Source organism: Doryrhamphus excisus, linkage group LG3, assembly GCF_037039965.1.
Source record: "Doryrhamphus excisus strain RoL-2023G ecotype Guam linkage group LG3, RoL_Dexc_Guam_v1.1, whole genome shotgun sequence".
Taxonomy (NCBI): domain Eukaryota; kingdom Metazoa; phylum Chordata; class Actinopteri; order Syngnathiformes; family Syngnathidae; genus Doryrhamphus; species Doryrhamphus excisus.
Genome location: NC_136359.1, coordinates 7,521,261 through 7,547,661, shown reverse-complemented (window position 1 = coordinate 7,547,661; position 26,401 = coordinate 7,521,261). Strand labels below are relative to the sequence as shown.

General features: G+C 46.5%; 1 protein-coding gene across 6 annotated transcripts in view; it reads right to left on the bottom strand.

The window, feature by feature from the left end:
• Positions 1-13,007, bottom strand: part of nos1 (nitric oxide synthase 1 (neuronal)) — a 42,225-nt gene extending 29,218 nt beyond the window's left edge. For 5 of the 6 annotated variants that reach the window (XM_078789559.1, XM_058069600.2, XM_078789556.1 and 2 more), the window contains exons 1-4: positions 12,796-13,007; positions 7,583-8,321; positions 4,556-4,658; positions 639-776 (exon numbers count right to left, since the gene is read on the bottom strand). In XM_078789559.1, coding sequence (XP_078645685.1) covers positions 639-776; positions 4,556-4,658; positions 7,583-8,253 — 912 coding nt within the window. In that variant the 5' untranslated portion in view covers positions 8,254-8,321; positions 12,796-13,007. Of the gene's footprint in view, positions 1-638; positions 777-4,555; positions 4,659-7,582; positions 8,322-10,377; positions 10,532-12,795 lie in introns of all 6 variants that reach the window. The other variant, XM_078789557.1, reaches the window with a different exon arrangement.
• Positions 13,008-26,401: the final 13,394 nt, after the last annotated feature.

Here is a 26,401-nt window from a genome sequence, read left to right as displayed (position 1 = left end):
CACTTATTAGCTTTAGGGCCGATCACTTTGTCCCACTTTGTCCCACAGGGCCATGGAGCTCCCTTCATAATAAAAGCCTCATTGAAAAAGTGTTGAGTCATGTTTACATTTGTCTGACGATCTGAAACATCCAAGATTTTTCATCCTGCTGCCGAGCGCTCTTTCAGGCAGCCATCTCCAGCCCAGGCTTACATAAAACACCCCGGTGTTACTGAGAGACGACTTTGCACTCGCACACGAGTTGAGGCTGATTCAGAAAAGCGAGGCAACAACACCGGCGGGTTTAACCAACAGCATTGCCGACAGCCCGCAGGAACTTCCTGGACATCTTTCTGGTTGCCTGGTAACTGCTCTCAGTCAATAGTTGGACACATCCCTCCCCCGTTTGGAGGCCACGGTTGACACCTCGTATTGGATGGGAGTTTATTGGTTTGCCGGAAAAGAAAACATCCACACCACTCAGCAGAACGTTGGAGAAATCTTCATTCTCAGCTCACATGCATGGCCGTCCTCCTTAGCAACAGCTTGGCCACATAGCAGGCTTGTTTATTGCGGACGTTAACTGGAGACCCCCGTGTCGGAAGGACTCCCATCGATTGGACCCCCCCCCCCATTCGTTCTCGCATTCTTTGCCTCACCTTTGCCGAGCCGTGGTGGAGGGTGTCGTTGTAGATGGTTCCGGTCTCCCAGTTCTTGATCTTGATGAAGCGAGGGCACTTGGAGGGGCTTCCGTTTTGCAGCGACTTGGTGGGCGAGGTCCTTCCTGTGGCGGGGCTCTGCGGGGAGGACAGCGAAGAAGAAGTCGGCACTTGGGTGAAATTGATTGGCTTTTTGTTTGTGTGATCAGTTTGCAGCTCAGCTCAAATCTCTCCCCATCGACTTGGGCTTTTAATTTGGAGTCCATGATGAATGTAATCAGCTTCTAACCTTTCCAGCGGCCATTGACTGATGGGGGGCTTGCAATTTAACCCTGCAGTCCTGACAAACATCACAGTAATCAATTGCACACCTTGAGCACTCATCAGACATTGTTAGTCACAGCCATGCAATCATGGATCTCCTCGCTGGGGCCTCGCTGTCATTTCCTGTCTTCACAAAAAGCGGACGACCTCAGGCTGGGGGGGCGGTGGCGGGCGGAGTTTGATTTTCATTAATTAATTCATTCATTCATTCAATCATATATTCATTCATTCATTCATTCTAGCTGTGTGGCCTGTGCGCTAACCACTCGGCCACTATTGTTCATTATTATCAATAAATATTATAATAATACATTAATTCATTCATTTTTTACCGCTTATCCTCACGAGGGTCGCGTGGGCTGCTGGAGCCTATCCCAGCTGTCTTCGGGCGAGAGGCGGGGTAACCCTGGACTGGTGGCCAGCCAATCCCAGGGCACATATAGACAAACAACCATTCACACTCACATTCATACCTATGGACAATTTGGAGTTGCCAATTAACCTAGTATGTAAGGAAACCGGAGTACCCGGAGAAAACCCACGCATGCATGGGGAGAACATGCAAACTCGAAACAGAGATGGCTGAGGGTGGGATTGAACTCGGGTCTCCGAGCTGAGGTCTGCGCGCTAACCACTCGACCGCCGTTATAATAATACAAGTTATTAATACAAGTAGATATAATATTATAGCATTAAATAACATATTTGAATATTGTAAAAATAATTATAATACAATATTGTTATGATTAATAATATGGAATAAAATATATTTTGTATTCATTCAAATAGACGGGAAGTTTTTAAAAATGGAAAATATACTGTCAATTTCTATTTAATTTATGATGACAATACATTTTCTATTGATGATTTTATTACAAAAATACATGAGTAATAATAATCATTTGTAGCTATTTTTTATTCTTGCTGTTTATGATTTCATTTCAAACATGTTCAATCATCCCTCCAAATTATTGCTCTCTGGCCAAACCACCAAAGTGAATGAATAAATTATGACAGTTTGAGGATGGATACAGCCTATTATTAGTACTAGGGATTGACCGATATGGTTTTTTTGGGGCCGATGCCGATACCGATTTTTTTCCATCACCCTCAGCCGATGGCCGATTTTGCTTGGGCCGATATTTGTGGCCGATACTGCTTTTGATCCCTCAAAAGCATTTACATGAAAAAAATTACCATGAACAAATATTACAGGTCTCATGTTTAAACAAATATTTATTGAAATGTGAACACTGAACACAGTAGGATTCAGCTTTCTTAAACACACATTTAAACGGCATTATCAACTTTAAAAAGAATAAATATTCAACCATGTGCAAAACATTTCTATAGTAGTTAAAATTTATCTAGCATCGATGTGATGACTGCTCATCCGCAGCGTGACGCGCACCCCCCCCCACCTCCACACACACATACACTGACACAATTTAGTACGATATATAAAATATTTCTCTCATCATTAAAGTTCGTGTTGTGCACGATAAAGACCTCTCATAAGCAGACACGGCTGCTCCAATTCCTTCTGTGTGTGCGTGTGCGTGCGCGGAGAGAGCGCACACACATAAGACGACACGCATTTAAAGTTGCATAGTTGTTCATTCTTATTCTGCTCAACTAGTGAGAGTGCTTTTATTCGTCTGTTGCGTTGGTATGTGATGTTTTTGGGCAACACAAAGCTGCCCCGGCGGATGCCTGACTGTAAATCATGCGGTGGAAAAATACATCGGCTAACCCACGCGCGTATCGGCCGATATCGATACAAGGAAAAAATATATCAGCCGCCCAATGTATCGGTCGATCCTTAATTAGTACCATGTATTATTATGTACATTGGTAGTAGTAGTAGTAGTAGTAGTCATATGTGCATATGTAAGATGATCAGTGTCAGGTGATTCAAGCATAGCAAAGCCTCAGTGAGCTAACTAAGAAGAAGCATTCTAATGGTGAATGTAGTACCCTACATTGGCCACTCGGTGTCAGTATTAACTAGACTCCTCCCTAAGGTTCACCAGGCAACACATTAACGGTGGCACTGTGCTCAAGCAGGAGTTTCACTCATGACTTACATGGCTTATTTGCTCTTATTCTGTCTATGATATTAATACCAATGTAACTGTCGGGTCTGAAAGCAACTGAGCGACCTCAAGGAGGGATTGCTGTAATTCCAAACATGCTGAGCTCCTGTTGCAATGAAAAAATCCAGAAAATAAAGCAATAAAGTTGTTGCAATAAAACGCAACATCAAAGCTGCGTAGAAGAAGATGATGGATGTCAAACTGATCATCAGCGAAGTCCTGTGGGCTATCTTGACGCACAAACCAAACTTTTTTCAGAACTTTTGACGGGAAACGGGCAAGGATGAGGCCGAGCGAGAACGACAGGCTGGCAAACATGATGAAATATTTGTATGGATCGCTACGATTTGCATGACATGTCAGGCGCGCAGCTGGAGAGCTGCTGCCTTATTCAGTGATGACTCAGACGTGGTGGGTATACGGCACGGACGAATATTAATGGATAATCAACTCGCCTCTGGAATCCGATGGAACATCCTGCCACTTTTCCTCTGCAACAGCCTTATTAAATACACGATACATTATGCAGCAGGCTTACCCGGGGTGGGGGCCGGAGCGCGTGGGTGTGTTGGGGAGGGGGTGGAAGCGTGGTTAATCCTTCAGCAGAGTGTGAGAAACTAGATTGCAGCCTGGAATAAGATAACGTTTCCTGAACCAAGTGTCTGACTTGATCAAATTAAACACTAAGTGACGGAACTTCCTGCTGCGTGAGTCAGGCTTCCTGCAAACTGGACACGCACACGCACACCTTCACACACACACACACACACACACCTTCGCACACACACACACACCACACACACACACAAGCACATGGTCACACACCACCAAGAACACCATATGGCTCCTGGATCATATGGATCATAAAACCTAACCCCCTGAACCCCTGAACCCCTGAACCCCTAACACCCTAACACCCTATCCCCTCATCCCCTCACCCCCTAACACCCTAACCCAGAACCCCTAACCCTGAACCCCCTAATCTCTGGAACCCCTGACCTCCTATCCCCCTGAACCCCGAACCATGAACCCCTAACACCCTAACCCTGAACCCCCTAGCCCACTAACCCTGAACCCCCTAACCCTTTATTGCAGTTGCGATGTGGGGTTGTTTCATGTGACAGAGAGCGAGGGTGGGGGGTAGCAAGGACAAGTGGGTGGATAAACACGGAGCATGTGCGGATTAGAACGCGATCCGGGCCGCAGACACTCAGACCTGTGACCGGAGCCTCCAGTGCACGAGGCGTAATCTGGCTTTAATGCCGCAGCAGCTTGTCGCCGGAAGGATCGAATGCCGAGGTGACTGGACGGCGAGCGGGGGCTTTATTAGGATGAGCCACGAGGCAACACAAATATGCGTGCTCACTTCCTAAAAGCACAAGGGAGGATTACGCCGCAAGCAGGACCGGGGGTGGAGGGGGAGGGACAAGCGTGGACGCGCATTCATCATTGAAAGAGCGGAGAGACCCTTGAGGCGGGGACAAAGTGTTTTTTTACCTGCTCGGTCTGGATGTTGTGCAGCACCACCGGCATGTTCTCTCGCCTCCTGCTGTTATCGGAAGCCAGCTGGGGTGAGGTGCCGTTTCCCACGGTGAGGTCCCTGGAAGTCACATGGTTGTACGTGTTAGAATCCCACCATGCACCTTTCTGTCTCTCAGGACTGGAATAGGTTGCTTTTCATGACTTGTGTTGCCAAAGGCTCTCCGTGAGCATTTCTGAGAGAAGAGGTGTTCAAAAGCTTCCTTTGGAAGTGGTGAGCTCTGGCCTTTGTGGAGTCATGAAAAACCCAAAACAGGCTACTATCTTTTAACTAGTTCATTCCACCCTCCGCCCCCTCTGGGTGACCTCCAAGAACCCTCACCTCTGAGGAAAGTATTTTTGCCAGGAGAGTTGAAAGACAGAACAGCACCTTGAGTCGTGTCATACGACCTGTGACCTTCACTATCATAATGATAATAAATAATGAAAGGGTCAGGCTTTGCTACACATGTTAAAATTCCGCCTGAATGTGGGAGGCATCGGTTGGATGATAAACAAGCAGGAAAACAGTGCAAGTGTATTTTTGAGTATTTCTATTTTGTGCGTGTAGGTTCCATCAGACGGCCATCCTTTATTGGCAACCTCAAACAACTGAGACTTTTGGGTCCTGGTACCACCCAGGGACCTTAGTGCACCACATCCTGCATGGGTGCAGCCAAGCCTTGACAGTAAACACACCAGGCCAACATTCATGTTGTGTGGTTAAATACACTTTCAAACATCAAACATCAACAATGTCCTGTATTTCTTAACACAAAACCCAAAGGCGTCGTTTTGCGTCGCTGACGTGATCTTCCACCTTCAGTGACCATTTCTGCTCCAGAGCCTCAGATATAGATTTTTTATCCTCTAACATCCGCTACATTCCACACATCCATCCATCCAAAGCTCATGACCATGGTGAGGGTAGGCGAGAAGCGTTTGTTTCCTCGCCCCCATGGCATGACTCCAGGAAACCAGGCAGCACTACAAGAGTGCAGATCTTCCATCCATCCTCTTGGAAGCCGTCATGATGCGTCCATGGCTTGGGAACCAGGAGGTCACCCAGACGTAAAGGAGAGCGATGTCATTGTAGACGTCATTGTAGATGTCATTGACGACTCTCATTAGCGCACTCAGCAAATGTCAGCATGTTTCCCAGATCATCCAGGGATTCAAATGCGTTTCAAACTGCATCCGCACGCACATGGGAGGCCCCATTAGGCAGGCTAGCTAAGCAGGACCTGACTGCCTCTCAACTGCTTTCGGCTGCACTTCCAGCAGAAAGCAATAAATCATCGTAAGGGTATTTATGGAAGAAGAGCAGCCGTGCATGGACGGTTCAAGAATGAGATATTGATTCCAAGAGATGGCATCCTCAATCTGATTTCAATCGGTTGCGGGAGTACAACGGACGCCAACCGAGACGCCAATAAACACAAGACGTCCAACACCAACCCCGGAAAGACTTCCCACAGCGACCAAACTCAAATCACAGACTCCATCAACTGGCTAAAAGATGACGTCAGCCTGCAATAAAACGGCAACGACTTGCTGGCCGTCACTCCCAGCCCGCCGTCACTCCCAGCCCACCATCACTCCCAGCCCACCGTCACTCCCAGCCCACCGTCACTCCCAGCCCACCGTCACTCCCAGCCCGCCGTCTGGGAAAAAGCCCCATTCCTTCGGAAATAACATCTTCGAGATTATAAAAATGTACAGGTTGCATTTTGTTTAATATTTGGAAAAGTCCAAACATTATGGTGAGCAATGCCATTTTTATAAATATGCTTGTAATATGAGAAGGAAAAAAATCACGTCATTTTAGTGCACAGGTTGGAAATTAGTTGGGATGTTTCGAAAGAAACAGAATAAAGTTGTCAAATTAGTTTGGAGAAGAAGTTGGAAATACCGTTCAAATAGATTTGAAAAATGGCCAAAGGCAATGGAAGACTAAAGCGTGAGGCTGATGGTAACAATATGCTTCTTCACCTCCATGACAAGGCTAAGATGAGACATGGCATATGGAACTTGTTAGTTAGCGCAGGGCGTGTACGTGTGCCCCCTTGCGAAATATCAAAGTGGAAAAGTGGCATGCTTTCATTTGTCACCATGTGACCCTTGCTGGACACGCCCGGTTTAAATCATCTTCTTTCGGGCGGGACTTCCTTGCACTTTCCATCTCATCTTGTCTGCTTATTTGCATGGCTCATAAGGATGACCCAAAGGATGGCCCTGAGGATGGCCCAAAGGATGGCCCTAAGGATGACCCAAAGGATGGCCCTAAGGATGACCCAAAGGATGGCCCTAAGGATGACCCTGGGGTGACCCTAAGGATGACCCTGGGGGTGACCCTAAGGATGACCCTAAGAGTGATCCTAAGGATGACCCTAAGGATGACCCTAACCTGGAAGATTCCAGAGAGCTAGTTGACCAGGACAAATGAGGAAGTATACCAGGTCTTAGAGTTCTTGGGATTGTGGAATGGTGCAACATCCCACGGCCAATTACGCTGCTGTTCTCTTTCTTCACATCAAAATACCACCTTGACTCTGTGAGGCGTAACCACGTCTGCCGCAGGCAACCAATAATTGCTGACTCACGGGGAAGGTGTGCAACCAAATGAGATCTGCTTCTTCATGCTCCTTTTTGCCAGCGTTTGGTTCCTTGTTGCTTTGTTATGCGAACGCCATCGTGCCAAACATCAGTGGTCATTTCACATGAATAAAGATTAAACCCAACAAGAAAATTTTGTCATTCCAATTCTACGAGGAACAATAACATTATTGGCAGGGTTGAAATACTAGAGAAAATGTTTTTTTAAACTGGTAAAAAGTCAGGGTGGGGACAATGAGGTCGGCAGGTGTCTAGAAATCAAGTCAAGTCCTTCTCAGGCATGTGGAAAAGCGCACCATGCTACAGCAGAACCTGTTTGTTTGGTTGAACCTCATCATAAAACTCGTCATCCAGAAGTGAAAGAATAGCAATGCCAATGCCTCGACTCACCAGGCCACCTGGATCTCGGCATCCTGTCCGGCGTTCCTCTGGCCCTCACCGTTGAGCTCCTTTTTGGTGCTCCTGATGAGCCGCAGCACCGGCTCTATCTCCTGCAGAAGGTCGTTGTTCTCCTCCGTCCCGTTACACAAGAGGGCTCCTCGGCTGCTGTCCCTCGTGGGGTCCTGGGCTTGGACACTGCCCCTCTGCATGGTGAGGTTCTCGATGGCCCTCAGCTGGGGCTCCTTGTTGACCTGTTGCTGCGCAGAGCTGAAGCAGTGCTCGTAGGACTTGGAGGCTGGAAAGGCTGGCCGCGTGACCCGCGTGGTGCGCTGGCGCCCGTCTCCTGACAGGGTGGTCTCCAGGTGGGTGGTGAAGCCCTCGGGCCCACGGAGGATGAGCACGGCGTGGCTGTCGGGCGAGACGTTCTTCAGAGTCTCCAGGGCGCGTTCGTAGGACAGGTCCACGAGCGGCTTGTTGTTGACGGCCAGCACGATGTCGCCCACCTGCACCAGGCCGCACTCCTCGGCGGCACCGCCACGGATCAAGTCCGACACAATGACGGGCGGCTTGGACACCCTCTGCTTCACTAGGAAGCCCAGGCCGCCCACCTTCCTCTTGAAAAGACGCACCGAGATGATGTTGGGCTGCAGCTGACACACGGTTGCCTCGGACTCCTGCATGGTGCCGCTTTGTGTGTGTGTGTGTCTGTGAGAGACACTTAATGTGTTTGTGTGGCCCCAGGGAGTTCCTGCAAAGCAAGACAAGCAGGTGACCAACATTTCATATCAAAATGAAAAAGTTGAACACACTTGAAGTTGTGGCTTTTCGTGACCTCATTCCTCATGGACATGATACCGCCTGTCCCTACCGATGAGCCTGTCCCTGTGTTGGTTGTTCCGATACAACCAAAACCTTAAGCAGGTCACTCTGATCGCTAACAAGTCAATGTTCCAGGTTCTTTATGGAATCAATTAACCACTTAGAGGGTCTGGCATCACGCACAGCATAAATCTGTAGTGCGTGGTCTGGATGTGGTGGGACCGCCTCTGCACAACCAGGCTGTGAAAACCTGGGTGAGTTCCCCTGGAGGTGGGTTTTCGCCCCCTGCTGCCTGGTTTGATATCGAACACCAGTTGACAATGTCCCTCCATCTTGTTCCGGTTATCCCAGGTTGCGTTGCGGGGACAGCAGCCTAAACAGGAACGCTTCCCTCACACTTTGTCCAGCTCTTCCCAGCGGATCCGAGGCTTTCCCAGGCCCAATGCCAGCGCCACCGCATCAGGCTCCTCTCACTGCTACTATGAGTTTCTCCCCGACGACAGTGCTTCTCTCTACCTCATCTCTCAGAGAGAGCCCAGCCCCCCTATGAGAAAACTCATTTCAGCCGCTTGTACCCGCCATCTTGATTGTTTGCTTACTAGCCAAAGTATCTGTGACTTGTGTGTGCCATTATGACGCGGTGCCTGGGAAGTGACGTGTGACGTCAGCTCATGGGGCTGACTGTTAGCTGAGAGCTAGCAGCAGGGTGGAAGTGTAGAGAGTGGCCGATAGTAGCTCCTGTGTGAATGTTCGCTGTGTGTGTTCTCTGCTTATTTATTATGCCATTGAACTGCATCGTGAATCTCTCCTTACCCATAAACAGGTGTAGACTATTACTCTACACCGTTCTCCACACCGTGTCAGGAACATTACACTGATTACACAATAGCCAGCAGGAAGTATGATCTTGATGCTTACAGGTGACCCTATTCATTTATGTCTAGGATGGCTTACTTATGATGTCTACTATATTGGGTAAAGGAATGTCAAGGTGATTGTAGGGGTGTTGTTTCATGTCTACAGCGCTCTAATCCTGTTAAAAAGTGTATTTTAAAAGGTGGTAAAAAGGTTTCCTATGTCTTATGTCTTCTTTCTCTTATTGCCTCTGCTATATTGGGCAATAAAGGTGGAAAGGTAACTATAGGGGTGTTATTTCAGATCTACAGGGCTCTAATCATGTTAAAAGGTGTATTTTACAGGTGGTAACTACTATATTGGTGAACAGGAGTGAGTGTAGGGGTGTTATTTCAGGTCTACAGGGCTCTAAAAAGAAAAGGCGTATTTGAAAAGTCATAAACAGGTTTTCTTTGCTGTAACTATGATAACATTTGTCCTGGATACAAGTTAGGTCACACCTCCAGAGAGGTAAGAAGCAGCTACACGGGGGGGTTACCGATGTTATTCCCTCCACTGTGGCGACGAGAAAGCTCCGCTCGGCCATCACGTTGCTCTGGTGTCAAATTAGATTAGATGTTGAGTGGAGCGATTGAGGGCCGAAGCATCCTATTCCCATCACATCCGTGCTCATCACATTCAGGGGGGCTGTGTGCGGTTACTTACTAACGACCGATGAATAATATTCTGGTTTGCTGAATTGGGACATGAGGTGATGTAGTGGAAAACTAAAAACTGGAAACACAACCATGATGCTTCCCCTTTTCACATCATGACAGTAAGACAGCAAGCTGTTTGTCCAAAATCTGCGTTTTTCTCGTACACAAGAGGCTGGAGTGATGAGATCCTGCACTAAGTACCTCAGGGTCTTGTTCACCAGTGAGCGAAGGATGGAAAGCCAGACGGACAGGCGGATCAATGCGCCGTCTGTAGCGATGCGGACTCTGCATCGGTCTGTTATAGGAAAGGAGCTGATCCCAAAGGCAAAGCTCTCAATGTCCCTGTGCACCTAGGTTCCTACCCTCACCGATGGTCCTGAGCTTTGGGTGGTGCTCAAACGGACGAGATGATGGCCAAAAGGGGGAGGCTACCTTAGAGGTAACGTGAGAAGCACTGCCATCGGTAAAACCACTGCTGGATGAGTTGGCTCGGCCATCTGATCAGGATGCAGGTCCGACGGGCAGGAGGCCTCGAGGAAGACCCAGGACACGTTGTGGAGACTATGTCTCTCATGGCCTGGAACACCTAGACAAAGAAGCCAGGCAGAGAGAAGTTTGGGATTCCCTTCTTTGGCTACTGCCCCCCTGACCTGACCTTGATCAGTGAAAGAAAATTATTTTGTTCCCCGACTGTACACAAAACAAACCAAAACCAAGCTAGCTACGGAACCTTGATGATGTGTACTGTGACACACTCACCTTCCTCTGACTTATTCTCTTAAACAAAGTTTTCTGTTTTGCTAGCCTCTCAGCACAAAGGAGAAGGCTTGGACGAGGAAGGAGGAAGGAGGAAGGAGGAAGGAGGAAGGAGGAAGGAGGAAGGAGGAAGGAGGAAGGAGGAAGGAGGAAGGAGGAAGGAGGAAGGAGGAAGGAGGAAGGAGGAAGGAGGAAGGAGGAAGGAGGAACGCGCATCCTCAGTGAGGCCCTCTCTGACGTGGAGCCTGCTGGACAGGCTCCATCTGGCCGTGTGAGTAGCATCACATGGAACGTATAGCGCCTCAAAAACGGCGCCCGGGGTTGGTGGGTGCTTCTTCAGGGAGCATTCCGTGTGGAGCCTCGCAACAATGAAGTACAGTGATGGTTGGACATCGGGTGTCACGTTGAACACATGCTAGCGACATGTCGGTGGCACGATGAAGAGGTCTGTTAAACGACAGAACAAAGAATCCATCCAAATGTAGGCCCGCCCAGGGATCACTTATACTTGTGGGTCCAGCCAAAATGGCTTCTTATTGGAGGGCAGCGGGGTGTGCGAGGACTGCTGGGGTGCTGGGCACCAGGTGGGTGCACTCAGGGGCCAGGTGGGTTGGCTGGCGGGGTTGGTGATGTGCTTCGGCAATGGCCTGGGGTTTTGCTGGGTTGTCCGATGTTCCCACTCTTCTTTTGATGTTTTGTCTTATGTAAGATTCTGTGATTATATGTGTGGAAAAAAACACTTATTGAATTGGTAACTGGGGTAGGATTTAATAAGCTTTGCTTCTTCCTGCTCCTTTTCAGACATGTGTAGTAATGAGGTGTTGTGCATGTATGTATATGTGTGTATATATATATATGTATATACGTATATATATATATATATGTATATGTATGTGTGTATATATATATATGTATGTATATGTATGTATGTATATGTATGTATATGTGTATGTATGCTTCATATATATGTGTGTGTGTATGTGTATAAATATGTAAGTATATATATAGATATTGTATAAGTGTATATGTGAGATACATTAATGTAACATAGTATGCACGTCTGAAATAAGAAGAACTCCAAAATAGACACAGCTGAGGCGGCTACGGGTAGGCATTCAGCACCAAGGACAGCACTCTGCCACCATGAACTCTTACCTCCTGTCAGAAACGGCGACCTTGATGCTTTGGCTCATCTTTATTAAAGATAACACGCCCAACCACCCACCCACCTGGAACCCACCTCGCTTTGCATATCCAAACCAAAACCTTTAAAGTGCTTGAGTTTGTAGCTTTGGGGAGAAAGAGCGAGCGGCTCCCTTTAGTGATCGACTCCAGTGTCCCGAGGCGCAGGAATAACTTTAATCCACCCGCTCTCGATGCATGCACCCCACTGAGGTGCAAGATGACCAATAAATGATGTGAATGTTGATGGGGAACGGTGCCTTTTGGTGCCAGACTGAGAAGCGCCAGCATCGCCATGGAAATAGACTGCATAGTGCTTTGTCCATGCCTATAGACACAGCATGTAACAGTATGTACACACAGTACACACAGCACACACAGTACACACAGTGCGTATGAGGCTCATTGGCTCCACTGACTTGTTGCCGACTTCAGATGTTGGCTTCATGTCACAGCTGATGTGCACTTACAAACATTCACATATCATATGAAGGAGAGCTGAGTAATCAAGCAGACCAAAATAAAAGCTACATCACAGCCAATTTCCATATCTGCATTTTGTATATTTAGCGAACAGCAGCTTGCTTTAACTACTACTTTTTTTTGGAGGGGGGGCGTGGGCACCTGCTATAAAAAGACACATTCAAAAGCACGTATTTTTTCTCCAAAAATGAAGATTCTCAATTCGACTATGTTGACTATGACGGAAGCCCCGCTACAGTGCGTAAGAAAATCGCGGCTTCCTGTCAAATGGATGATTTCAGGCAGCAACAAGTTCTCCGTGGACTTTTTGGCTGCTAAAGATAAAGACAGTGGGGGGGCACAACTGCAATTTGGCGCCTTGCGCGTCTCGGGTGTGCGCGATGCGCATCCGATGTGGCGCAGAAATGAGAAAAAGAGGCAAGAACTCACCCCGGAGAACAACAACACCGCCTGGATGGTGGACGGACGTGCCCAAACGCGCAATGCACAAAAAAACTCAACAAAACTTGGCGGTCAAACTCCTGCGCTCCTTAGCGGCGATGGTCGGTCATCCCTCCCCAGGAAAGTGTCAAAAAGAAAAAGAAAGAAGCTGTCCAAGTCGGAGTGCGGCGCGCTTTGCCTCTCTGGAGGCACGCTTGTGGCTCGGCGCGCACCCGGATCCGCCTTTTAAGTGAGCGGGAGAGAGGTGCGCGTCACTCACACGGGGGAGGGGCAGGACGAGGGAGGGGGGGATCTCCATCGCCTTTCGTCATCGCTCAGCTTGGAGCTTGGAGCTCCTTGTCCTCCGAGCACCCCCCCCCCCGGGGTCTCCACCCTCCAGTGCTGCTGAACCTCGTTTGAACTCCAAACATCTGGAGGATGTTTGGAGGCAGCTGGAAGGCGCCCTCAGCTCACCTGGTCCGTGCAGGTCTGGGAACTGGTTGGGCTGCTCCACACCTCGTGACGCCATTCTTCAGATGGTTGGGATATGTGCTTTCATCTATTGTCTTGGCAGGTGAAACTCATCTTCACCTGGCAGGCGCCCCAAGCTATTTGGAAGCGCTCGCTCTTACTTAACCGGCGTCCCGACTGTCGCGCTGAGCACACGTAAACATTTCTGGTTAGCTTGTGGGTTGCTTCTAAGAAATGTTCTGTGGTGAAGTGCTGCTGTGCTTTGTGCTGCACAAGGACTTGAAAGAGTGGGGGGAGGGGGGGCTGCAGTAGGCAGTGGCACTTCTCTCATGCAAGGCTTCCTGACATGACTTATCAACTTATCTTCCACATGGTGTGGAACGATCTTCTATGCTGGTCCATTTTGAAAAGGGAACAGTAAATTGGCAGAGATGACATTTACGGGCGGCGGCACCAACCAGGATGATAGTCTCGTTTCCAGAAGTGACGTCATGGGGTGACCCCTCTCAGCTCAAGCAAAGCAAACTAAAGCTTCTCCGGGTAGATGCTGGACTCATATTTTTCATCCAAATAGTAGTCATGGCAAAATGTTGTGTTGCTGCTGGATGTTCAAAGCATCCCAGTTGTTTTCTTTTCCAAAAGAGGAAGGTTTAAAACAACAATGAACGAGGCAAGCGCAGAGGAGAGACAGGTGACGCCCGCCTGGAGTTCTGTTCTTAACAAGACCTTGACAAGAAGTATTCGGCTAGAAAAAGGATGCAAGGAAAAGGAAAAAGGACAAGAAGTACGACATCAAAAAGTAAGTCTTCTAAGGACTACTCCATGATAGCAGAAATGCTAACTACATGATATACAAACAGCCATATTATGCTGACTGTGGGGGCGGCCACCGCTTTACGCTCATTGAGTTTAAAGAACAATTGAAGGATAAGCAACTCCAGAGTCACTTCCACTGAGCATTCTGTGCTCTGAAGGCCAACAATCTTCATCTCCACGTTACGTCCAACTTGAGTCACCTTCTCTGTTTCTCCTCCTCTTTGCTTGCCGGAGCGATAGCACTCCCACCATGGCTCTTCTGGAGATGAGGCTGCACGGTGAGAGCTCACTGGTCATGGCTGGTGCCACGAAACCAAGTCCAGAACATCATTCCCAACAATCTGGCACATGTTCAGCAAAGCTGATCAATCCTGTCAAGGAGCATGTCCTACCAACCTCAACACAACTTGTGGACGTGTGGACTATTCCATTTGGGGGCGGCCATACATTTGTACAAAATGTCTTTGTTTAATTGGCATAAATAGCCTATTCCCATTAACAGGCTTCATTTCCTTACAGGCTGACTCCATTTCCAAGTTAATTGGCAATAAACAAAGCCGCAGCTCATGGCCAGATGAATATGTAGTATTAATTACTCCTGTACTTGTATTATTGGAGTAGTGTTTACCACATACCCTGTAGCTGTGTCTACTTATTCCTTCACTTTCTCTTCACATTCTTCATCCTTTTCTTCTCCTAACAGAAAAGCAGAGGTTCTATGTGGCAAACTGCTCACAGTGCATCATGTCGTGTTCCAAATATCCATTACAGGTATCATGACGACAGGGTCTCGCTCTTCATACGCACAATGACAGAAGACGCCATCACACCGCCACTTCTCGTGCGTGAGGTTGCTGAGTGAGGCATCGCCACCAACACTTGCTAAGGTTAAGGCCGGAATAGAAGAGAATAATTGCCTTCATTTATCGTAAGGACCATAATAGATAGTCAGAGAACTCCCCGCTTGTGTTTTGGTCTTATTCAGATGACGCACAGACATTCAGGTCACGGACCAGCCAGCAGGTCTCCATTCCAGTGAGCTCGAGCGGCGACCGCCCGCCATGGGCCCCGCGACTCGGGTACGATGGCGAGACTCTCGTTTCCCCTCTTGTTGGGTAATCACGGTATCTCGCACGAGCGCGTTTTCGTCTGCACAAAGTGATCAGCCAATCAACACCCGCTTTCACTTTCAGGCACGTCTTTTTGTTTGTCTCACTTCCATTTCTTCTTTTTGCACTTTCACGCTCTCCTTAACTTCCAACACTGCAAAAATGTAAAAATCTAATTAGGAGTGTTTAACGAGTACGCCATCTTTCCTTCCTGCATGGAAACTGCTCCAAAGGTTCTGTCCAATAGCCATGCCGTATACAGCAATGACCACCGTGTAGAGCTGGGAATGGTGCATTTCAGTCTTGATTTCTATGACCTTGACATTGTACGGTGTGTATAATTGTTGATTTCTATGACCTTGACCTTGTACGGTCTATGCTCTGTGTGCTCCTGCTGCTGTAAACCTGCAACTCTACTTTGGAGCGCATGCAGAGGCAGATAAAGCTGCTGCCTCAGTTTTGGTCTGTCTGTGTGTTTCCAGCGCCACTTAGGTGTGCCTGGTGTATTACATGGTTTTTCCTTGTGGACGTGACTATTTACTGATCCCACACCGCAGGGCCCTGATGTTTTATCAAAGTGGCAAAAAAAGGAAGAACCCCGGAGCTTTCCAGTGTGGATATGGCTGTCCACACCAAGTCGAACAGCATCACAACAGGAGTTCAGAACATTCAGTGATCACTTGAATGGATTAGCTTTTCCTGTAGCCGATTGTAGATTTGAAGTCAATTTTGCATGCAAACTCTGATAAGACGCGGAGACGACGTATGGTTAGCATGTGCAGACACACACGCGCTGATGCATTCCGTGGTGGGCCATGTCATTATGTCAATCACTTCCTGCCTGAGTGCTGCCATCTGCCCTCTCATAAAGCCACACAACACATGCGGATCACTGTCGCAAAGCCCCCGCTTAGCCCCCGCCGCATTAAGACTTTCATGGTGCTCTACGTGCGGCCACCCCGCCCTAAAGTACATTTTGTTGGCAGCGATTCAGGAATGAAGAAGAATAAGTCCACCTGTGCTCCATGTGGGCGTCGTCCCCATGACGTACATATTGGAGATGACAGCCATTCCTCGTGTGGCAACCAGGTGTGTCTCTTCTGCTGTCACCATTTATTCATTCATTAACCGCCCTTCGCATTCATTTCAAGCCATGTGTTGCCATGGCAACACTTTAATTACGTGCCCACCCACTCAAGAAGAGATTGAATGTATGAACAGACACTTCCTTCCTTAAAGCATACACAATCCTTAAGTGAGACAGAAAGACGAGAAAAAAGCGCCAGCAGGAGGCAGCTAAGAATGCACGGAATGGGATTCACCTCTTCCCGTTGTCAAGGCCCTTTCTGTCACGTGAACTACAGCGACATTGTTGCTGTTAACATTGCGGCCCCCATTTCTTTGTCTTCTTCTTGTTGTCTTATCTCCTAAGCTGAAACAAGATGAGAGACGACTTTTGCTGTGGAAATGCTTTGGCTTTACTCCACACGGTGATGAACAGCGGCATGAGCGATGATTCTCATGTCAGTGATGTGCCCCTCGCTTTGCTGGACTGGAACCGAGGTGGGCAGCGCAGGGAAGGAGGCGATAAGGCTTGAAGAATTCCATCTGTTTGCCACAGGTCGGAGTGTGCGGGGAGCATTCCTTTTCATGTCATCTCAACCATCCCATCAGTCTTCCTGTGGATCTTTCTCCAGGGTGAAAGAGGAAATGTGTAAAGACCTGACGACCGATGCGAGGCGGAGAGACCGCAGGAGAATTTCATGCTGGATCTTCAACTTGTAGGAGGAAAACGCCCACTCTTGTTGGCACTGGAAGCCGGGGGGGCCGAGCACCACTGAAATGGTCAAACCGATGCTCTGGTTCTGCAGAATCACGGCAATCAGGGAAAAATCCGAGGCAAGCTTTGGGTTTTTGCTCCGTTTGAAAAGAATCTCAAGGATGTGATGTGTGAGATCCACACAAACAGTGGGTGGCATGAGGGAAGTCACATGGGGAGCCCCTGATCCAGAGCCCCCACTTATGATTCCTTCACTCTCTGCTACCTGGAATTAAAGTGTCTTTGCAGTTGTTCCTCGTTTATCACGTTTAATTGGTTCTAGACCTGACTGTGACAAGTTTATGACTCTCTAAATATGGCTTTCAACACTCTGGTATTCTATGTTTCCATCACATTGCACAGACTACAGGATCACCGCAGGGACAAAACACAAGAAAGTGTTTCAAATGGAGGCAAAAACATACCACTTCCACACAAGCATGGGGTGCTGATGCCTCACAGGTGAGGTGTTCCAGGTAGACATGGGCCGGGATGAGATTCCAACCCTCCGGTAACCTTGGGCAACAATTGCATGGTTTCACTCCAAAATGTGTTATTTCCAAATATTTTTATTGAAAAGAGAAGTCAGTCAAAAACCGTATAATGTACGTATATCATGTAGCACCATGAAAAGCGGAAGGTGTATTCTTTCTGCAATATTCAAATCCTGCAACTCGAGTGCCAACACAAGATCTATTTTCTTTGTCAATACAAAATTCAAATAAATGCAATCCAGCGGGCCAAGAAGGTGGCAACATGAAAATATCTTACATAATAATCTTACGTTATTGCTTCAGAGTGGCAGGTCACACTTCTTCACATTTCTAGGTGGTTGTTGTTGGTGGCTGCATACCACTTCTCCACTCCTGCGTCCTTCTTAATCACTTCTCCTTCTTAAACCCTCACCGGCGACCCTCCACCAGACTAAATGACTACGGCGACAATGCTAACTGTGCTATCTGTGCCCAGAGGCCTGCGATCCTGAACAGAATCGCGGAAAACAAAACTGACTGTGAAAGGTGAAAATTCGCAGAAATTGACATGAGGTAATGATATGCTGTCATGACGAGAAGGAACGTTCGTGTGGTGAAGTATTTCCTGGGTGTGGCAGAATAACCCACCCCCTCCAAAACTCATTCATTCATTTTCTACCGCTTTTTCCTCACAAGGGTCGCGGGGGGTGCTGGAGCCTATCCCAGTTGTCTTCGGGCGAGAGGCGGGGTACACCCTGGACTGGTCGCCAGCCAATCACAGGGCACATATAGACAAACAACCATTCACACTCACATTCATGGACAATTTGGAGTCGCCAATTAACCTAGCATGTTTTTGGAATGTGGGAGGAAACTGGAGTACCCGGAGAAAACCCCCTCCAGAACTACACAGGTCAAAATGGCGACCTAAAACACCTGCAAAAGTTGATGGAAACTCCTCTGACGCTTAGTTTAGCAGCGCATGCTAGTGCGGCTGTGTGTGTGAGATTCAGGGTGGATGAGCATATTTTCATTTTAAAGTCTGACAAGTTGGAAATGTTGGCCGGGGAGCTTTTAAAGGTCTTTGAAATGATCATCCTGATCATCCTGAGACTTTGAAGGTAAAACACTGCCCCATACTGTACACTACTGGCCCTGGGAGGCTGCTGGGGGGGTCAAGCAGATTAGATGCTGAAATTGCGTTCCCAAATTCCCCGGTAATGGCTTCCAAGGGACTCGGAAGTCACAGTCAACCGTGCCGTTGATGGCTGCAATTTCTTTACAAAAAAAGTAGTTTAGCAACATTACATGCCGGCAGAAAGTCTGTTTTATGTGGCAATACTCGTTAATGGTGGATGTGTTGATAATGTTCTATAAATATGTTCTCTGTGGGGAATGACAACAACAACAATGCAAATAATTCCTGAGATCTCAACCGGCTAATGTCATTATCCGGCACTTCCTTCTTCATTACAGCCCGCCGGAGCAGCCTGGTGGTTGATGGCTCACGTTAAAGGTTGCCTTGTTTGTAATCGTGTATTTGTGACATGCACGTCTCCCCCTTCCTTCGCAATGATGCCCATCCACGCGACAACCACGTCCCTTTTTACACCGCCCGAAAGGTCAAAAGCGCCATTAGTTCTTCAGTGTTGCTGTCTGGCGCAATTTTAAAGGCCTCTGCAAAGTCATTGACGTAAAAACCTCAAGGAGCCAATAAGGCATCCACAGTATGACCTCACACTACCTTACAGCACGGCTGTTCAACCAAAGTCTGTGCAAAAAGGCAAGTCAAAGAGCCTACGAATGGCAGAAGAACTGCTGTTTTCAAGGACCTACTTCCAAAAGTTAAAGTCAAAGATCCTCCAAATGACAGAAGAACCGCTGTTTTCAAGGACCTACTTCCAAAAGGTAAAGTCAAAGATCCTCTAAATGACAGAAGAGCTGTGGTTTTTAAGACCTACTGAAAAAAAACAGGTCAAAGATCCTCCAAATGGCTGAACTGCTGTTTTCAAGGACCTACTACTTCCAAAAGGTAAAGTCAAATATCCTCTAAATGACAGAAGAGCTGCTGTTTTTAAAGACCTACTGAAAAAACAGGGGTCAAAGATCCTCCAAATGGCAGAAGAACTGCTCTTTTGAATGACCTACTTCGAAGAGGTCATGTCAAAGATCCTTCAAATGACAGAAGAACTGCTCTTTTCAAGGACCTAGCGCAAAAAGGCAAGTCAAAGATCCTGTTTTCAAGGACCTATGACAAAAAGTCATCCCTCTTTTTAAGGCCCTACTGCAAATAGTCAGAGATCTTCTATTAGATGCTTTTCAGGACCTACTGCAAAAAAAAGGCAAGTCAAGGATCCTCCAAATGACAGGAGAAGGACCTACTGGTAAAAGGCAAGCCAAAAATCCGCCTTTTAAGGACCTACTGTGAAAGCGCTAGTCGGAGATCTAATAAAGGACAGATGCTGCAAAAAGGCGTGTCAGTGAACCTCCAAAGGACAACAAAACTGCTGTTTTTGAGGACTGATTGCAAAGAGCCAGGTAAAAGATCCTCCAACTGACAGAAGAATTGTTTTGCAAGGTCCTGCTGTAAAAGAGTCAGTCTAAGATCTTCTAACAGTTAATGACAGACAGGCATTGCTGTTTTTAAGGACCTAAGCCAAAAATGACTTGAAAACGCTGTGATGCAAGCATGCTGACATTCATCACAATGTAGCTCAACTTCTACTGGAGATGGTTCATCAGGTGGAGGTCCATGGGGAGATGCAGTGGCACCAGTACCAGTCCTGCTCCTGCTGTTAGAAAGTAAGGGATAACTGGTTGTTGCTGAGGTGTTTCCACATCATTCATCATTTACATTTACTATGGTGGACATTATGCTAATATGCTAACTTAGCTCGCTCATATGACACCCACCTTCGTTTGACAACAAATTTGTGACATAATGTCTTCCTTCCATCTATCCCTTCATTTAATTGTATTATGAAGTATTGCCTCATTTTAGGGGGGAGCAAATATCTGAGATTTGCAACCTTACTTTGCTAGCTGAGTGTACAGCATCGTTACACCGGCTAGGAGTGGACCGAACTATTCCATGCTCATTGAAGGGGGGTGCCGATGTACAGAAGTTGCCTCAGTGTATGTATAAGATAAATACAATATTTAATTTGGTACAATACGTCTTTTAAGTGATCGCGCAGTCAAGAAAACTGAGTTTAAAGTAATATTTTGAAAAAAAACCCTGTGCGCCTCCACATGTCGTACTGCTCTTAAACTCGTCCTGCCATGTAAAGTGAATGAAAAGCACAATAATAACTGCATACTGCATCATTTACAGTGAAGAAAATAAGTATTTGAACACCCTGCTATTTTGCTATTTCTCCCATTTAGAAATCATGGAGGGGTCTGAAATTTTCATCGTAGGTGCATGTCCACTGTGAGAGAGATAAACTAAAAAGAAAAATCCAGAAATCACAATGCATGATTTTTTAACAATTTATTTGTGTGATACAGCTGCAAATAAGTATTTGAACACCTGTGTATCATCTAGAATTCTGACCCTGAAAGACCTGTTAGTCTGCCCATTAGAAGTCCACCTGCACTCCATGTATCATCCTGAATCAGATGCACCTGTTTGAGGTCGTTAGCTGCATAAAGACACCTGTCCACCCCATACAATCAGTAAGACTTTAACTTGTAACATGGCGAAGACCAAAGAGCTGTCCAAAGACACCAGAGACAAAATTGTACACCTCCACAAGGCTGGAAAGGGCTACGGAGCAATTACCAAGCAGCTTGGTGAAAAAAGGTCCACTGTTGGAGCTATCATTAGAAAATGGAAGAAGCTAAACATGACGGTCAATCTCAATCGGAGTGGAGCCCCATGCAAGATATCACCTCGTGGGGTCTCAATGATTCTAAGAAAGGTGAGGAATCAGCCCAGAACTACACGACAGGACTTGGTCAATGACCTGAAAAGAGCTGGGACCACCGTTTCCAAGGTTACTGTAGGTAATACACTAAGACGTCATGATGTGAAATCATGCATGGCACGAAAGGTTCCCCTGCTTAAACCAGCACATGTCAAGGCCCGTCTTAAGTTTGCATATGACCATTTGGATGATACAGAGGAGTCATGGGAGAAAGTTTTATGGTCAGATGAGACCAAAATAGAACTTTTTGGTCATAATTCCAATAAGCGTGTTTGGAGGAAGAAGAATGAAGAGTACAATCCGAAGAACACCATCCCTACTGTGAAGCATGGGGGTGGTAGCATCATGCTTTGGGGGTGTTTTTCTGCACATGGGACAGGACGAGTGCACTGCATTAAAGAGAGGATGACTGGGGCCGTGTATTGTGAGATTTTGGGGAACAACCTCCTTCCCTCTGTCAGAGCATTGAAGATGGGTCGTGGCTGGGTCTTCCAACACGACAACGACCCGAAGCACACAGCCAGGAAAACCAAGGAGTGGCTCCGTAAGAAGCATATCAAGGTTCTAGCATGGCCCAGCCAGTCTCCAGACCTGAACCCAATCGAAAATCTTTGGAGGGAGCTCAAACTCCGTGTTTCTCAGCGACAGCCCAGAAACCTGACTGATCTAGAGAAGATCTGTGTGGAGGAGTGGGCCAAGATCCCTCCTGCAGTGTGTGCAAACCTGGTGAAAAACTACAGGAAACGTTTGACCTCTGTAATAGCAAACAAAGGCTACTGTACCAAATATTAACATTCATTTTCTCAGGTGTTCAAATACTTATTAGCAGCTGTATCACACAAATAAATTGTTAAAAAATCATGCATTGTGATTTCTGGATTTTTCTTTTTAGTTTATCTCTCTCACAGTGGACATGCACCTACGATGAAAATTTCAGACCCCTCCATGATTTCTAAGTGGGAGAAATAGCAAAATAGCAGGGTGTTCAAATACTTATTTTCTTCACTGTATGTATTTTTAATTTCTTTAGTTTTTTTCTCCTTCATCGGGCAGCATGACACATATAACAGCTGGTTTGCCAAACGTGGACGAGAAAACAAATGCCTTTGAAGTTATTATATTTTGCACGGTAAAACAAAAAAATGGGAGAAAAAAAAGATAGGTGGAAGATAGAAGACAGAATGCATGCTGGAGAGGAATATATCCAATATCAATTTTCTGTATAGTTGTACAGTAACTATTAAAATATTTTAATAACAATAAACGCATGAAAAATAATAAGCAACAATACGCCATTTTGTGGCGAAAATCCACACTGGCCTTTAAGGATACTTAATATTCTCATGGAGGAGTTTGAAATTGGAGAGGAACCTGTCTTTCCTGTCTGTGGAACCTCAAGCCGCTGTAAGGAGGCAAATGAGCATTTTGGCATCCAACATAAGCTCATCTGCATATGTCACTGAGGCCCGGCGTCCCACAAATGACTGCAAACAGTGAGAGACCATCAGGCGAGCTGCGGCAGCCGCTAATGCTGCAGGCTGCCGTCCTTCAGGCCTTTTATTGTGTGTGTTTGTTTTATTGAAGCTCCGTCCCCGTGTTTGATCTCGGCCAGCCCTTATTAGCCGAGTGTATGTAGGAAGGTTAAGAGGAACGCTAGTGAAATTGCTGAACGGGCTCGGCCTGCCCACGCCGCGCACGCTCACTGGGGGGGGGACTGGGGCAGGCCTGCGTTGTCCAAAGAGCAGCAGGAGCTCGTTACAAGCAAAGTTCTGACTTGTGTGGGCTTCAGTGCTTTGCCATCAAATGACCCCCCCCCCCAGCCCCCACACCCACACACACACATCACCACCACACATTTACATAACCAATGCTGGTGTGACGCCATTCCTCTCTTTCAGAGCTATCATATGAAATTGGAACTAAACTGGTCAAAGATCCTTCATGTGGTGGGAGCACTTGTTCTAAGCCACTCTGCTGTTTTTAAGGACCGACTGAAAACCCCCATCTTCTATAGGGCTGGGGGGCTCTGCTGTTTTTAAGTATATACTTTAAATACAGGCTGCACGGCGGATGAGTCGTTAGTGAGCAGGCCTCAATTAATTTGAAATACGCCAGCCAAAAATCTTCTATACAACAGAAGCACAACAAATGGCAAAGGTACTCGTCAAAGAGCCAATGTTTTTAAGCAACTGCTGCAAAAGCCAAGTCACAGATCCCCCAAATGACATGAGTGCATTGCTGTTTTTAAGCATCTCTTACTGAAAAGCAAGTCAAAGATCCTCAATATGACAGGAGCGCCTTGCTGTTTACAAGCTTAAAATGCAAAGAGGAAAAACAAAGATCCTCCAAAAAAGGTTATTCTTTATAACAATAATATTCTTACTTTATTTTGGGAATATTACAATTGTTCCGAATATTTCTACTTTCTTCTTGTGATTATGATGACTTCATTCCCCTAATATTTGCGATTATTTTTTTATTTTCCCGTCTCCAAACGTCATGAAAGGCTTTCTGGCGTCTGGAAGGTCATTGTCTGGGAACACTGGCGACAGTCTGCCTGCATGGGGCCTGACAGGAAAACACTCGACTTGTTGGAAAATATTCCAGCACAGAACACCGGATAAGACTCTGAGGGAAGAGGAACGTCACTCACTGTTCGCCGCCAAGAAGCCCTTTCTTTCTGGTCAGGACATCCCTGATTTGAAGATGATTGCATACGTCATTGGGAAGGGGGGCGTGGCTTCAGGCATAGAAAAGGCATCTGTGTTTCCAGCTGGTGTGGGCGGAGCCTCACGCTAAAGGCTCTGTCAGGCATTGGAGTGAGAGAGCGTAAGCGTGTCAGCCTGGCAGGATTCATCATGAACTTCACTTCAGATATGCCATCCCTGATTAAAGTGGCTCTTCATTCATGAAATGAAATGAACTATTGTCTTCAAGTTTTAATAGCCTGATTTCCTGACCAGTATATTTATTACATGCTGGGATAAGCTCCAGCATGCGAATGTGTATCATATAATGATGGTCTTTTAAAAAGATTTAATTGCCATTTTTTCAATGATAATGCGGGCTAAAGCTAAAAATGCCACTATGCTAATGTTAGCATGCAAAACCTAGCACGATAGAGCTAAATGTCTGCCAATGTTGACTTTTTTTAAGTGCTGGACGGAAGCGTGCAAAGAATGTTGGGATATGATGAGTCACAAAGGTTGGTTGGAATGCAGACTTTTTCTCATTGGAGGAGGAGGACACATTTGGAGGAGCCTTCCTGGACTTTCTAATTCAGACAGCCTTCGCGTAGCACGATGACGTTGTGCAGCTTACAAATGCTGTTTTAGGATGCAGACCCCGAATTCAAACACAGCCAATATTAACATGAATGATAATGGCTAAAAATGCTACTATGCTAACGTTAGCATGCTAAACGTAGCATGACAACTCCAAGTGTCTGCTATTGTAAATAGCTAAAAATGTTACTATGCTAATGTTGGCATGCTAAACCTAGTATGACAACTCCAAGTGTCTGCTATCGTAAATGGCTAAAAATGTTACTATACTAATGTTTCTTTGAATTCTACTTCTAGAACTTGTGATCCATTTCATAAAAAGATTCAAATCTATTTAACTTGAATTTGGGCCAAGATATGAATCTGTTTGGGTTTAACTGTACGTGTTGTTAAACCTAGCGTGGATCTGTGGAGGTGATGGAGCTCACAGGTGGAGCTTGAAGAGATGCTGAGGACGATCTTGCCCCGTGGGCGCCTTGGTTGGAGCCTGGAAGTTGGCAGAGGGAGAGAGGTGGGGACGTCATGCAAACACACAGGCCCGGCCGGCCAGCATTTGCCATCCATTTCAACAATCAAGTATCTTTTCTTTTCTTATTTCCAGCCTTTCACAAGCCACAAATAAAGGTTATGGATTTTTGGACAACAACATATTATTTCATGGTACACAACAAAACCACAAATAAAATATGATGAGGAAAACAGCTGTTCTATGTCCTGTATGTGTTTTATCTTCTCTGATTATGTCTACTATGTTAGGTAATAGAAGTATCAAGGTGACTGTAGGGGTGCTATATCAGGTCTAAAGGGTTCTAATAATGTTACAAAGACGATGGTAAGCAGATTTACGATGCTTTGTATGTCTTATTTTCTCTTATGGCTACTATATTGGGTAATAGGAGTGTCAATGGGACTATGGGAGTGTTATTTCATGTCTAGAGGGCTCTAATAATATTAAAAAGAGTACAGTATTTAGAAGGTGGTAAACATGTTTCCTGTGTCTTATCGTTTATTATGTCTACTATATTGGGTAATAGAAGTATCAAGGTGACTATAGCGGTGTTACTTCATCTCTAGAGGGCTCTAACAATGTTAAAAAGATGGTCCACAGGTTTTATGTATTTAAGAAACAAACATAAAATACTGTAACCTACTTTGTGGAACCAATGAAGCCATAAAGGAGGAATTGACCGTAATTCGGATGGGGAACATTGCATTGTTTTTTGTCCAAACTTCTGGATATATGAACATTTTGTGATATTTGGACATTTTGCACTGACCTGACAGCGAGGAGACAATAGTTAGCCATCTCCATGAGTGGATGGCGGCCAGCATGCGGCATCGGTGGTGACGGTTGCACATAAACAGACCAGATGGGCGGGCATACGACCCGCTGGAGGGCGAGCCAGGGTCACCTCCTCTCTCGTCCTCGTCATTACGTAAGGTCTTATTTTGGGCGGCTGAGGAGGACTCTGTGCGGCTTTGTTTCCTGCGAGCGTAGCAGCTGTGTTGTCAGTCACATACAGGTGCGAGCGACGCTGCCGTAGGACGCTTCAGGACATCCCTCTTGTGGGATGTCTTTTTTCCTCCAGCCCAGCATCTGCCGTCTCTCTCTGGTCGTCCAAGAAGCTGGGAGGAATGAAATAGCTCCCCCGGCATAATGAGCTCCGTGGGTGTCCTGAAAGAAATAAAGATGAGCCCACGGCCCTTGCTGGCG